This window comes from Argiope bruennichi, chromosome 3 (assembly GCF_947563725.1).
Source record: "Argiope bruennichi chromosome 3, qqArgBrue1.1, whole genome shotgun sequence".
Lineage (NCBI taxonomy): Eukaryota > Metazoa > Arthropoda > Arachnida > Araneae > Araneidae > Argiope > Argiope bruennichi.
Window position 1 is genome coordinate 107,170,059 of NC_079153.1, and position 16,073 is coordinate 107,186,131.

The window sequence follows — 16,073 nt, forward strand, 5'->3', positions numbered from 1 at the left end:
TTATAATTAAATGAGGAGGGCAAGGCGTTGCATTGAAGCATTGCCAAGGTATTGGAAGCGGGCCTCTTAAGTGTCGTGCGCAAAATAAAAGTTGTGACAGGAAAAGAGCAGCGTTCGTCAGTGTGTAGCAGACCTCAATAGTTGCTGCTGTCCCTGATTATAACTGCACAGTGCGTACAGTATTCGTAAATTGTTCTTGGTGTATGCTTAATGCTTTTTTAAGTGTATCACAGTGAAGATTTCGAAATAGGTGATAAACGAAAAAAAGTTGTAGTGACTATGAAGGAGAAATTACACTTTATGCAGTGACTAGGTGTAATAGCAAAAAATATAACTTTTTAGTTAGGAGTTGGAAAAAGTACAGTGGGGGACTGGTAAAAAATCGGGCAGAAATTGAAAAGTGGCGCGTTGCACGAACTAGTTGAAGTGGAATCAAAGTTAGAAAAACCATTCATATTCTACGTGGTTTAAGATAAATGGAGGGCTTAGCACTCAATAAGAAGTGAGAAAATACTTATTATAACAGCGGGTTTGGGTATAAAAACTTTGTCTTTTGGTATTGGTGGGCAAGCAAATGAGTTCGTAGATACCCCGCCTATCCGGCTTTATTGTTATCCAAGCTACCCTTCCGCCACATTAACAAGGATACTCGAGAGTGTACCGCACCACTGGACATTATATTTGATTGAACTGTCCTATAAGCTGTGACGAGTGTCATCTTAAGGAGTCTTGACTTTTGAAGTAGAATTAAATATATAGGTAAAATAATGAAAATTATATCTCGTGACACCCCTGTAAAGAATTCAAAACTCTCTTGAGAGCCCTGGCGCATACTTTGGAAAGCACTGGCATAGTATGAAAATCTGTTTTTGAAGTAGTTGCACTCACTTACTTCATACAAAAATTAAAAGCAACTTTTGCTAATAATTTATATTTAAAAATTACATTTACAACTCAATGAAACCTCTTTAACCCTTTGAGACATCCCCGGGGGGGCATCTAGTAATTGAGGATGAGAAGTTCCGGTTTGGTGATTAGTTCTCGTCATCCTGATAGGTACAGAAAAAGATGGGGGTCTGGCTCCTCCCAACAATGACGGGACGTACTTCCTAAGGGAAAGATTGTACCGTGGACGGTGATGACCCTTAGGACTCAATCATAGTCCCCGCCAGTGTTGCTATTGCGATGGTCCGGTCAATCAAATAAATCCGTGTACCTACGGGTGAGTCAGAGTAGCCAGTTTAAGGTTTAAGTAACCCTTTGAGATACAGAATTTAAAACTACTAAATTTCAGACCGAAATTGATTAAATTAAATCAAATACATAATAAGGGAATGAAAAAAACAATTTTTTTCGTACATTTGTTTACTAGCTAGGGATGTCTTCATTTGAAGCCACTAAGGCAAGTCTTAGCGGCATATACGGCTGAGAAAAAATAAAAGCTAGGCTAAAAGCTCAAACGAAGCTATTATGCCTCAAAGGGTTAATGCATCCTTCACTGGTAAACACCTGGATAGAAAATTATACTTTCAAAATGATGATATAGATGGTTTTGCATAAATTCAAGATCTATTTGATGCAGATGACGGTATATGACTGATTTATCTTGTAACAATTTGTTAAAACAAAATTTAACAATTTGGAATTAATTGGATTTTATGTATCACTAAACGATGAATATCTACTCTTAAGAGTCAATGTTCAAAAAAATTTTATTCAATTTTTTTTAATTTCTTATTTGTGCGAAGCCGAATTTTTAGCTGTTGTTGTCATAAAGAGTAGCTATGTCCGATTAAATTCCACAATTGGATATAATGCATAATGATCAACAATCACAGTATCCCAATTGATTATCATATTTATTAAAATTTGTTTATGAATTTTTATATAACCTAAGGTACGGTTGATTTATTTTTACTAAGGAAACTCCGTACACAAAATATTTTCTGCAATTACTAGTAAATTTGCTTTATTTTTTGCTGTGTCTGTAAGTAAACTGCCAAAAACTTAGATATTTAAAATAATTATCCTATTCAAAAATTTAAAGTTTAAAAATTATAAAATTTTCCTTAAAATTATCCCCCCCCCCCCCCATCTAATGTGCTAATCAAAATTAGAAAGGAAAAATGAATAAGCAATAAAGTTATGAGAAAAGTGCTTAACTTTGCCTCATGACAAGAAAACATAAATTAAACAAACGAGGAGGAGTGATCCTTGATAAAGTATTAATTAAACTGACTTCATATCTCGATTTTTTTAGACTAATTTGCTAATCAAAATTAGAAAGAAACTATAAATAAACAACAAAGTGATGAAAAATGCTCTTTACTTTACATCAAGGAAGGAAAAACATAAAGTAAACAATCGAAGAGAGGGTGGCCCTTGATAAAGTATCTATTCATTCGACTTCATATCTCGCCTTTTTTTGGAGGATTAATGTGTTAATTAAAATTAGAAAGAAACTATGAATAAACAATAAAGTTATGAAAAATGTGCTTTACTTTACATCAAGGAAGGAAAAACATAAAATAAAAAATCGAAGAGCGGATGGATAAAGTATCAGTTAAACTTACTAAATTTCTCGCCAAATATTAGCCCTATGCTTTTAAAATTTTCAGAGAATTCAATGAAAAGTTCAATTTTAAATTCAAAATTTTAAAAGATGATTTAAGGGAACGAAGTCCTCTCTAACTATAAACAACACTGCATACGTGTTTCTGCAAATAGAATTGTAAAGAATTTCGAACAGCGAGGATAGGCAAATGTCGGAGGAAAAACAAAAAAGATCGCATCATTTTGAGGGGAAAAAAACATTGGAAAAAAATTCTTTACTATAAGATTTAAAAAAAAAAAAAGGAACATGGACACATTGAGTCTATGTAAAAAATATGCAGGGCCTATGATCAAATCTAGAATATAGAACAAACGCAGTCGTAAAATAACTAAAATAATAATAAAAATAGAATAAAAAAGCAGAGGTAAAAAAAAACCCCTCCCTAAACATCAAATATACAAGGAACAAAAGACATAAACAAACAAACAAACAACATAAAACAAACATAACAAAGGTAAAGATAAATACCTGCGAATGTGGGTAATATTAGGATAAATAGAAACATTTGTGAATTTGTATAAAACATATTTCTGTTTATCATGCCAATACCCAATTAAGCCAGTCATGTTTATTCAGGCGGTCTTTGGTAATTGCGTTTGTTTCTATCTTTGTTTTCGTTTATTTCTTTTTTTCGTCAATATTTTTATCTTCTTTGTATTATTATTATTACTACAGCTATAAGAATTATTACGATTTTAGTATTTATTGACTATTTTCCAAAAATTACTTGGTTGAATTTTATTTAGGACATATTGTAAAAAAAAATTAAAAAAAAAAAAATCTGACTTTATTAAAGACACCGGCAGTCAAAAAAGTTCGAGAACCATCGAACTAAGCTGTTAAAAAAAACTTTAAAATAAAATTGCTTTCTGAATGATTTAATATACTTCCTTGTTCTTTACTTAAATGGCAAATTATCCTTTAAAGAGTTAAAATTATTCCACTTCCTGTCTTCCTGCGTTGCATTTTTCTGAGCTTTATTCAATAATGGCTTCAATTTTAAATTTGTTATCTTTTGTTAACATCTGTAATATGCAATTCATCTGCGCTAGCTATCTTCAAACTTTTCTCAATCTCGATTGTTTTTCCACTGTAGAAACCTTTTCTGTGATTCTTTAACACACACTGTTTTTCGTTGTTTGAACAATAATTTAAATAAAAATTATTTAAAAACAATTTTCTGTTATTTAATGTATTTTTTAGTCATTTTTTTGGATTATCCTCTGATTATTGGGATTTATTTTATCGATTTTTCTGCATAGGGTTATTACATTACCCTTCAAATGCATTTCCGTTGACCAGTTAATACATCTGGAATATAAATCAGTTCAATTTCAATTAAATTAAAATATTTTTTAATCTCAAAGCACTATAGATATTTAAGTTTTGTTATTTTTCCGATTTTGTACTTGTTTTATTTATATTGTACACGAATGTTTCTAATGGAATCAAATCACAATTATCAAATTTATATGCAAGCGTCATTTAACTTTTGATTGTTGCACTTTGTCTTATGCAGTAGCTTCACTTTCTTATTTTTCATATAAAATGCATAGTATATTCCAATATTTAAAAAGTATGATTATTTTACTCGTATTATTTCAGTACATCTAACAGGAAGAAACATGCGATGAAGGAAATTAAAAAAAAGCCACTACAATTTGTCTATTTAAAAATATAAAACTAAACTCGATACAGATAGGTCCTTTAAAAAATATATAGAAAGAAATTTTAATTAAGCTGCTTCAAAATTAAAGTAGTTTTTTTTTCAGTGTTTGATTACTAAAATTAAAATATCTATCAAAACCATAAACCGTCTATTTACTTAATTTCATATTTCACAAAAGCAACTTAAATTCAAGATTCGTAAATACAGAAGTAATGTTTTCAGAAACTTGACATAAAATGCACTAACAATAATATAAATGTGTGATAATGTCTGTAGGTTGAATACTATCTTCAGATTGCGATATGCGAAATTCAAAATGTGTGTTTGCTCTATATATGATACAATAATATTAATATTCATTATATATTCAATATAATTAATAAACATTGCAATAATTATAAACAAACATAACAATTACATTATACATTCAATAATATTAATAAAATTTATTCAAAATACTCTACTGGGAGACCATTCAAACTAAAGTTGTCAAATTTGGATTGTAGTTATTTCTTGAGTAGTAGTTAAATAACCACTAGAAAAAGAGTAACAATAAACACAGAGAAGGATTTTTAAAGTCTTAAACATAATTTTAATTAAAAATAATTTGAAACTTTAACGACTTTTCTCAATAAGTTTAGAGTATATGATTGCACAAATCCTTTTTTATATCATTTCAAAATTCAAAATAAGATATATATATATTTATATTGATACTGATATTTGATACTATTGATACTTTATATTGATACTGATTTTTTTTTTCTAATTTTAATACATTTTTCAAAATGTTTTTGTGTATATTTTGCAGCAATGCTTTTCGCTATTTTTATTTCTGAATATACAACCACTTGCATTGTAAAATTCTCAAATATTTTTTTATTTATGTGCGTGCACGTTATTGTTGTTATGTAATTAAAAATAAATTTTAAAAATAGAATTGGGATAGATAAATTAAATCTTAAGCATTATCAGGCTGCAATGTTTCGATCTAGAGATTCAAATCTCCTTTAAAAAATTTTGATTTATGCTATAATTAAAACATTTATTAAAGATCATAATTTAGAGAAATGATTTTAAATCATATTTTTGAATACAGTATAATCAAACGCAAAGAGATTAGAAATTAAAATAACACTATTTTTGGAAACGGTTTTCGAAATTATTGTCAGAATTATTATTTTTCACTTTAACTATGGAATAAAATTAAATTTAAAAAAAAAACTTTAAAATATCATTATTTAATTTTTCCTGGTTTCACCTTGTTAGAACTCGTAAGGTAATCTTTCGTTAAAAAAATAAATAATAATAATTTAGATTCAGATACAAATTCTTTTTAACACATTCATTTTACATTTTCATTCACATGTTATAATATTTCAACATCTAGGGCTACATAAACTCTTTTAATCTATTAAATAATTTATAGAAAACAATTGTTATTTATTCAATAGCAGTCAACAAAGCAACATTTCCAAAAATAGCAATTACATTCTCTTCTCTGTACGAAATCAAGAATTTCATTCAACAAGTATACTTAATTAAGAAATGAAATTAAAATTGCCGAATTCAGATTGTTATAATTATGAACAGGTTAAATAAAATAATTATAACTTATAATTATTATAATTAAACATAACTGATAAAATTCTAATTACAAGGATTAAGAATATTTAAAATTTAAAAGTATAATTATTGACAAAACGAAATGCTTTCAAAAGCTTCTAAGAATTTCAGCTCCAGAGTTCCCCAATAGCTTAATCCACTCCTAAATTAAACACTTCTTAATAAGAAATCATTCAAGTAATGATGCCGTAGATATTTGTCGCGCGACCCTTATTTAAAATTAGCTTATTTTAGAAAAGCAGAACTATTCTAACAGTCCTAAGAATATTTCTTATGAAGTCTAGCAAAAATTATTTCACCTAAAAAGCTAAAGAAAGATAAAAAGTAACCTGCTAACAAAAACATAAAAGCACCAGATACATCTTTCAATGACAATTGTTTTTCCACGTCAGCGTCCTTTGTGCTGAATCTTTTTCTTCTTTCAGCGAGCTGTATCTTAAACGATTCATCTCTTAAAAACTTATCAGGAATTCCTGAACTCAATAACCTCAAAATAATAGTATTAACTTTTGATTTGCAGCAAAAGCCTCTTCTCAAAGCCATTCCCATGGGCCATATTGCAAGAGTATCTTTAGATATAAAAACATCACTAGATCCATAAAGCAACTCAGCAGAGGTTCGGCTAATCAACTGAACGGAATGCTGACTGATATGTTTCCTTTCTCTAACATTCGAAAAACTGTAGAACCAATTGTTTTTCAATATGGCCTTTCCAAGTGTAACGTAATGGGGCTGCTTGGATTCGAACAGAAAGGTTATAACATCCGTTTCTTGAAGAGCATAGCAGTGATGAGTTCCTTTCACCACAGCGTCAGCAAGATCTCGGAAATTCTGAATGGATTCTCCTTGTAAAGGAACCGTCAAGAATGACAACAAGGCAGCTGAGTAACTGAAGGACACCACCATCGCCAGTGGCCACCAGAATATCAGTAAAAAATTAGATTTCTTGGTATTCCCTCGGATAGTCCATGGTTGTCTCAGGATGCTTGCAAAAAGCTCCAGAAAAATTCGGCCATAAGAGGCGTTTCCTCCAAGAAGTATTTGAAAGAGGACCGGCAGAGAAATTAGAAAACTAACAAGGCATATCCAAATCGAAATTTCAAATGGATACAGGAAAGCGAGGGCCGGTGCTACTTCCCCTGGTTTCTCTATCAAAAATGTCATGCCCTCGGCTCTAAATGCTGTACTGAAGTCAACAGCCTTGCTTCTGTCTTCGGATATAACAATACTACTTAATGCCATGTCAGCTTCACACCTGTTGACCATACCGATAAGACCAATCCATTGTCCATCCTCATTTCGATGACCCCATATCGGAATCTTGGGGACGACGAACTCATATTTCATTCCCAAAGCTGACAGGATTGCACCGAGGAAATTACCTTGAAATCCAGAAATCTGGTAATCGCCGTCTGATGTTCTGTTTATTTCGAGGTAATTGGGTGAAGGCAACACACCGACTTTTAACACCGATTGATTTTTCATGGTTCTAGAAATTTTAGAATGTAATGGAATTAAATTTTGGGGGGAATAATTGTCTCTGTTATTATCAATAAGTGTTGCCAGATGCTGGAAAATTACCATAAATAATTTTTCTTTTGAGATCAGTTTAGATCTATAACGGAGTTTAAGAAATAATTGAATTTAAATGTTGATTTAATAGAGAAGAACACCAAATATGAAAAAGAGATGAGATTCAAAACTCATTTTCAGCTGCCTGCTTTCAAAGGAGATTGAGTCGAAGTTGTTAAGTAATTTATCACCTTTTATATACCAAATTTATAACGATTTTTAGACTTTCCGATAACATCTTTGACGTTTCGAACATTCTTTCTTGACTTGTAAGTGAAGGTGATATTTTGTGGTAAAGATTTATTTTGTGCAGTTACACATAAACATCCACCAACATTTTAGCTGCGGAAAGAAAAGTTCTAAATGCTTTTTCATGAAGAATAACATCACTCAACCTATTATTTGAGGAATGCTTTACATCTTTCACATTGCTTCATTGATTTCGGGCATCGATTGAAAAAAAATGTGCAAACATAGAAGCACACCAACTTTACATTAATGTTCCAAAATCAGCACTAAGCATCACAGATTTTATAAACAAAGACACATTTTATAAACAATACAAGCTGTAAAATCAATATTTTCCCCGATAATGAAACGTCTTAGCAAGTATTTATTTTCTGCGGAATATCTAATATCTTCTGAGGTGCAACATGTTCTTTTATATGTTTTATAGAATGGCAGTTGTTTTGGAATTGTTCTCTTCCAAATGACGCAGAGGAGGTTAAGCTTTACATATTTTCAAGCAAACTTTAATATCAAACAGTTAAATAAATATTACTAGAAAATATATTTTTTGTAAAGAATCTATATTTTAGCGTTCGTGTTCAGATTCAAGTTTGATAATAAATATGTTCCCCTAGAATTCACGCTGTATTTGAAAAGGGTTTTCCCTTTGAATTTCCAAATGGAGATAAATATAATGATTTCTGTTAAAAAAAGTTTTTAAAGCAATTTTTAAAATCATAGTTCAAATTCTGATTTAGCCTTTCAATACAAAAAAATACGATTTCAAAGAACAACTGCATAGATGTTCCTGTAAAATATATTTTTTCATGCAGAATCTGCATTTTAGTATTTTTACTCAGCAGTACTTTAGTATTTTTACTATGTAAGATGGATAACGAATTTGTTCCATGCAATTCACGCTATGTTTGAAAAATTTGTTTTCTATGAATTTTGGAATGGAACGTAGGATAATGATCTAAATTTTTTTTAATATAAATTATCCTTAAGAAAAGACTTTTTGAATGTCATTTGTTAGTTTCATTATGAAAGACATTAAATAAAAATGAAATAATATTGCTTTACCACACTTTATAAAAATAAATTTTCCTGTAAAATTTATTTTTATAAAGTGTGGCAAAGCAATATTATTTCATTTTTATTTGATGCATTATTTTCATTTAATGCAAAGTAGTTTTCATTTCATGCATTATTTTTGAAAAGAATTTTAAATCAAAATTGGAAGACAGTAATCAAAATGGAAAAAAGAAAATGAAAAATAAACGATTCATAATTTGATTTCTCTAATTTAAAATCGGGCTATATTTGTATGTCTGTAATTTCGCAGTATTTCCTCCCTCATCTGTCTCTTCAGAATGGTAATACTAATGACTCAGCCAACAGATTTAACTTTTAATTTCCTTCAGTAAGATAATATGCCAATTTCTTATGACTTTGTTGTACTGAGTCACCGAATCACCACGAAAAGTTTAGATTAACCTTTATGTGAAAATTTTAACATAAAACTACAAAATATATATGATGCACTAAAAGCTGTTTGTAGCAGAGAAACTGCCAAAATATTCTTCTAATCAAAAAAAGTATAACGCACCTACCTGTTAAAAGTATTATATCTAGGGATTGCAATACCGGTATACCGGGATACCGAATACCGGTATTTTGAGCCATTTGTACAATTTTGTAATACCAATATTCACAAGTTTAAATACCGGTTTTTCGGTATTTACTAGAAATTTTTAAAATTGTCTCCACTATATGTTCAGGGGTCGTGAACATAGCAATATAGTATACGTTTTTGTTTTTATGTCTCCCTAACGGGCGAAATTAATTAGCTAATGAATGGCTTAATTAATTACTTAAATCTAAATGAGCGAAACATGGATTATCCCTGAAAGAAAATATTGTATCCATAACGACTAATGGAGCAACAATTATGAAAAAAAGTTGGAAAGTGGATTGGTGCAAATCAGCAGTTGTGCTATGCACATGGAATTCAATTAGGAGTAATAGATGTATTATACCTAAAATATAAAGAACAGAAGAATCCAAATACTGTGGATATAGAAACTTCGGATTCCAACTTTGTAAAAAGTAAGAGTAAGAGTGATATTGACAATGAAGATAATGACAATGTCATTGTTGAAGAAGATATTATATTGCTAATGAAGATGAAATATTAATCTATCAAGAATTGCTTCCTATAATTTATAAAGTTCGAAAAATTGTTAAAATATTTAAACGTTCCCCTATAAAAAGGATATATTACTAAAATATATACTAACTGAAAATAAAACAGAATATATGTAAATATTAAATTCTAAAACACGTTGGAACAGTTTACTCCTAATGAAGGAATGATTTTTGAAACTGAGAAATCCAATCCAAAAAGCAATAATCAACTTAAACCAGCAAATTAATTTTTCAGATAGTGAATTCGACTTAATATCCAGAACTATATCAGCTCTAATTCCAATAAAACTGTCTATTGAGGCATTATGTCGGAGAGATTCTAATTTATTAACAGCTAATGCAACAATAAATTTCATGTTGCAGTCACTGAAAGAACAACATACATCACTATCTGAAGAATTATATATTACATTGCAAAATCGCACAGAAGAAAGGCATACCGAAATAGAAAAGGTCTTATTAAATTTGTAATAGTACCACAAACTGAATAGTGATATTTACTCTTTTTGTGTGATTTAAATAAATAAGATGTTTCTTTACTTTTTGTTATTATATACTGTTATAATTTATAAGTTACAAATTATTTTTTGTGATATTTATACTCTCTAACAAAACTGGCAAATAAAAAAAGAAACACCTGTGTTTTCTTTCTTTTTCCAAAATTTCTAATACCGGTATTAAGATTTCACAAATACCGAATACCGGTATTGAAATTTTAGTCCGGTATTGCAATCCCTAATTATATCACAATACAAAGTGGATATTAGTACCACGACGTTTCTTTAGGGCCATTTTTTATAAATTTTCATTTAAGTAACTATTATTTATTTAAGTAGCATTATAAGTAACATTAAGTAACATTAACATTTAAGTAACATTATTTTTTATTTAAGTAACATTATAGCAGCAGTCTGCTAGCATTAAGTGTATATATAATATTCTTTTTTTTATGGATTTTCATGCTTTCTTAACGTGTTACATTTCAGTAGTTATCTATTAACATTGTCGAGGTCATTTTCTTTTGTAGCGTCTCATCAAATCAGATATGTCTCGATAGAAGCATTCGGATGTTTTTGGGTTACAGAACCGCAATTGTACAGAAAAAGAAATCAATGAGGGAATGTAAGGGGGAAAAATATATTTTTAAATAATAAATTTCATAGAGCGCTTTTTTCTTTTTAGCTACTTATAAAGAGTTGTCCTGGGATCATTGCAGTTCATTGTAGTATTCAGGTTTTATCCTGATGGACAAGCTCAGAATCAATTTAGAAATTTGCCTTCTTTTTTCTTTTTAGCTACTTATAAAGCGTTGTCCTGGAATCATTGCAGTTCATTGTAGTACTCATGTTTTATCCTGATGGACAAGCTCAGAATCAATTTAGAAATTTGCCTTCTTTTTTCTTTTTAGCTACTTATAAAGCGTTGTCCTGGAATCATTGCAGTTCATTGTAGTACTCATGTTTTATCCTGATGGACAAGCTCAGAATCAATTTAGAAATTTGCCTTCTTTTTTCTTTTTAGCTACTTATAAAGCGTTGTCCTGGAATCATTGCAGTTCATTGTAGTACTCATGTTTTATCCTGATGGACAAGCTCAGAATCAATTTAGAAATTTGCCTTCTTTTTTCTTTTTAGCTACTTATAAAGCTTTGTCCTGGAATCATTGCAGTTCATTGTAGTACTCATGTTTTATCCTGATGGATAAGCTCAGAATCAATTTAGAAATTTGCCTTCTAGTAATGCTTTTTTTTTATGTGTTTGTCATTTTAGATCTGCTTTGTATTTTCACCTTGCATTTGTGTCATTCATTTATTTTCCACTTTATATAATGGGATAGATATATAAGTTTAGATACTGGTACATTGTTTGATATTGCTGTATACAGTATACTATGTCTTCCATCCTTTGGACATTGTGATATTATTTTCATGTTTATGTGCGTTACTGCTTTCTCTATGCTCTTTTCAACTTAGTCTCCTGAACGCAAAATTGGTTTACTAATTATTTAATTTAAATATTTTATTTTAGTCAAATGAATTATAATGTATACCCTTATTTATCACCCATATTCTGGCGATGACTGTAATCCTTTCAATAAATAAAAATGGTTCTTTCCCCGGCGATCTTCAAGGTTTTACACCTTTTCGGGTAGGCGAGTCATCGTGGGGTAGACCAAGACCAAGCTCAGAATCAAAATATAGTTTTTAAATTTTCTTCATAAGAAAATATGTAACTTTTGTGAAGCAAACGTGAATTTTCCAAAAATATTCCAAAAATTATAAATATTATTCAAATATGTTCGAAGTAGTGATATAACGTAGTGGGGGGAGGCAACTTTTCTCAGTAAACAACAATAATAATATCTTGTTATCTAAAGCAAAGGTTATTGAATTTGTCTTAGTTAAGGCGAGTTCGAGGTACAATGAAATTCTGTTATTCATTTCTTTCTATGTCCACCCACCATTGAAAAGTTCAATGCTACAGGCAAAAGTTTGGGATTGAAGTTTTGTTAACAGCATTAAGGACATTCAATGTTCCGGTACTTGTGTATTAACCGAATCTCTACTATTACCCCCCCCCCAAAAAAAAAAAAAAACTCGACGAAGTTTGTATGCTAATAGGCTGTTTTACAACTACTATCCGTCATGCGATTTTCTGTACTATATTACGAAGCACACAATTTTCATGTGCTGGTCTAAAAAATTAGAAGCACTCATGGCGTTTTCAGGCTTGCCCAGTATCCATAATTTTAAGCTGCTGTAGACAAGGGTATAACACTTTTAGTAAGGACTATGAGACCATTCCTGATGTATTTTAGTGTTGTTATTGTTTTTAACCAGATTCTACCATGAATCGTTGTGTTCGTGGACATGGTACACATAGAACTTTTTAATCATGATTCACATAATTTCATGTTGATTTGGCCGTGGAAATTTGAAGACTGAAATGTTAAATCAAGTATTACAATAGTTACGTTATGATCAATAAGATTAGTAGGTTATTGCTCATAATAATCGGTTAATCACATTGACTATAGCTATTATATCACAATGGTTCAAATTCGATCTGCTCCAAAAAAATCTTAGCATAGCTTCAAAACGAAGTATTATTTTAATAAATCAACAAAACAAACCTCTCAAAATCAGCTATTGATATGCACGCTAAAACTGTAGACAGCGGACATTATATTTTTACTACTACAAATATCCTGATGTGAAATTATCAAGGCACTTATCAATTATTACTATGACAAACATTTTGATTTCTTCATAAATACATTCAACTTATGATATCATGAATTGTTACTATGTTACATTATTTAGTATTTCGTCATTTTAATTTTAATTATTACAATGATAATGTGAGCACAAGAAATGTATTTAGGCATTGTCACAATGAGCTTATGTATAAACATTTTAATTAAACCTTTAATTGGTACATTGTGAAAGTTGTAGTGAAAAAAATTTCGGTTTTATTTTGGTATAGTTATATGAACGTCCCGTTTTAAAGCAACACTAGGGTTATTTCGTGAAGTATCTCGTAATTTTCAACCACGGTCGGATGACGAAGGCGACACCTGAGCTGGCATCCCCTCTCCAAACTTCCGCACCATACCAGCGGGAGAACGTTTGGCCCCAACGGATTAACATGCACCAAATATATGCACCAAATCCACTTATACGACGGTTCTTTGGCAGAATAGGGTCTCGAATCTAAAACTCCTTTGGTTCCGAAGCTGAGACCTTATTACAGGACATCAAGCCTAAAAATTTTTGGGTGGATATACTAAGTATAATATAGTCACGTGCTTTTCAAAATTTTAAAAATTAATTAATTCCTTAATTTTAAGAAATTTATGTTAATTAACTTATTTTAATTATTTCTTAGACATCTGAGTACGAAGGCATGGAAAGCATTTGGAGTTGTAGATCCCCACATAAGCCCATACAAATACGTCACTTATGAGCAAATAAATGGTTAAAACGATAAAATATACTTATGTAAATTCATCTAAAATTATTCCGAAAAAGTTAATTTAATTAAATAATTTTAATTAAAATTAGTGAAAAATTCTACATAACAGTCTGCTCTGTAAAACGTTTTTATTACATATAATTACAATTCACAAACGGAATGCCAGCCTATAAAATAACCTATAAAGAGGTCTGTAATTTATTCGCTGCAAGAAAGAAATCATATTCAATTTTATTTACGCAAATATGTAAAAAACAAGAAATTGATTTATTTATGTACCTCATTTTATATTCCAATACACTTTAAGAACACGAAATAAGGACACTATAAAAAATAAAATCAAAATCCACTTCGCATCCAGGACGCATTTTAAACCTTTTTTTTTTATCTATCTTTTTAGAAAACCATTCTAGGCAATCTGAATAAGATGCAACTGATTGAACAGCTGAAAAAAAAATTGGTAAATTAGCCATCACACGGGGTTGTTTAGAATACGGCCACCCTTACCAGAACGTTCCTTTATTCATGAATCTCCAGGTCACATACGCGTCGTTCGCTGCTTTATGAGCTTATGTGTTCCCAGTGGTGTTCTGAAGTCACGTGAGAGCAGGTGATTCAGATCCACTTGGAATTCAATTTTTAATGCTAAAGCAATCATGAATCTCTCGTTGGATTCACGGATTTTGGTATATGGGTTGCGTGCTTGCTGGGTGCAAATGGGATTTGAGTTGAAGTGTGAGAGGGAAAAAAATTGTTAATAGCAGTAGATATGATGTTAAATCTAAAATTAACTACCAAATCATGATTGTACACGACAGGAGCATAATAAAACTCCACCTAAGCTCAGATTTGAGATTTATAGCCTTCTACTCCATTATTAAAAAACCAGGAATATTCTTCTCTCGGTTTTCTAGCATCTTTTTCCAAAAGGCTGTAGCTTATAATGTATCCAAAATTGATTTTGACTGTTTGTAATGAAAATAAATGTTTGTCACTAAAAAGATTATATATGTATATATATAAATGTAATGATATTGAAACTCTTAATTTAGACCATAGTAAAATATTCTCTTATTTCGTGATCCAGTTCCACTTTCGGTTTAATTAATTCCTCTGTAAAAAATAATGCGCCATCAGAACTACGTTTCAAATGAAATTGATACTTCGGTACCCTTGAAAAGGTGTCAAAGGTCACCACGTGTATTGAATTGGCGCCTGGCCAGAAATCCTATGTTATATAAGACTAGTGATCATTTGTTCGTCCCTTTTTTGCCTTCTGCTTTTGTGCCGCGCTGCGCCTTCTTGTAAATAATCATGTTTGCCTCCGGAGAGAGAATAAAACGGAATTAAAAATACAAAGTCTTTTCACTGCTTCGAACCTGCATTCTACTTAAACCAAAAATATGTAACATATTATTTAGTCGACAGGATGAAAGCATTATATATATATATATATATATATATATATATATATATATATATATATATATATATATATATATATATATATATATATATATATATATATATATATATATATATATATATATATATATATGTAAATTACTAGTAACCTTTAGCGACAAGCTATTTAGCCAGAATTATCAGCTGCGGAAAACTTTCAATTAAATTTTTGTTTTCTCATATATCAAGCACAAAATATTGTAATTATCAAAAAAAAATCAAACTTAAGAGTTTGATGATTGTTAACTAATCTCAGTACCACGTCAATTAACATATCATCTGTTAAATTCGGAAATTGAGAACCTTAAGATCAAGAGTTCCGTGACACATCGAGAAGATTTTGACGAATCCAAAAAATAATATTTTCGAATTATGTCTGTGAACACTAAAACAGTTTGGGCTAGAGTGTTGAAATTCGATATGTGGTCGTGATATCAAATTCATTATATTCTATCAAATTTTAAACCAAATTCATGCCCAGAAAGTTTGTCTATTTGAGAACAAGTGAAAGGGAAAATTATAAAGCATTAAAAACTAGATAAATAAAATTGTTCTCTCAGTCCGTGCATCAAAATTTAGATCCTTAACAAATTTGAACAAAATCCGTGAACGGGTTGACTGTCTATCTGTCTGCACAGTCACATGCTTGCAAATGAGAGAATTCAAAAACGTAATGATATTTATAAGTGAAATTTGGTATGCTATTTAATTATAAAAA

The 16,073-nt window shown here is 30.2% G+C and overlaps 1 protein-coding gene across 1 annotated transcript; it reads right to left on the reverse strand.

Annotated features, from left to right (window-relative positions):
* Nucleotides 1–6,167: 6,167 nt before the first annotated feature.
* Nucleotides 6,168–7,394, reverse strand: LOC129962925 (glutamate receptor ionotropic, delta-2-like). Its single transcript, XM_056076926.1, has one exon. The coding sequence runs from the start codon at nt 7,392–7,394 to the stop codon at nt 6,168–6,170; it is 1,227 nt and encodes a 408-aa protein (XP_055932901.1).
* Between the last annotated feature and the right edge of the window lie 8,679 nt (nt 7,395–16,073).

Bases quoted from the DNA above. Each gene is read 5' to 3' on its own strand.
- LOC129962925 (XM_056076926.1), bottom strand. From the start codon at position 7,394: ATGAAAAATCAATCGGTGTTAAAAGTCGGTGTGTTGCCTTCACCCAAT.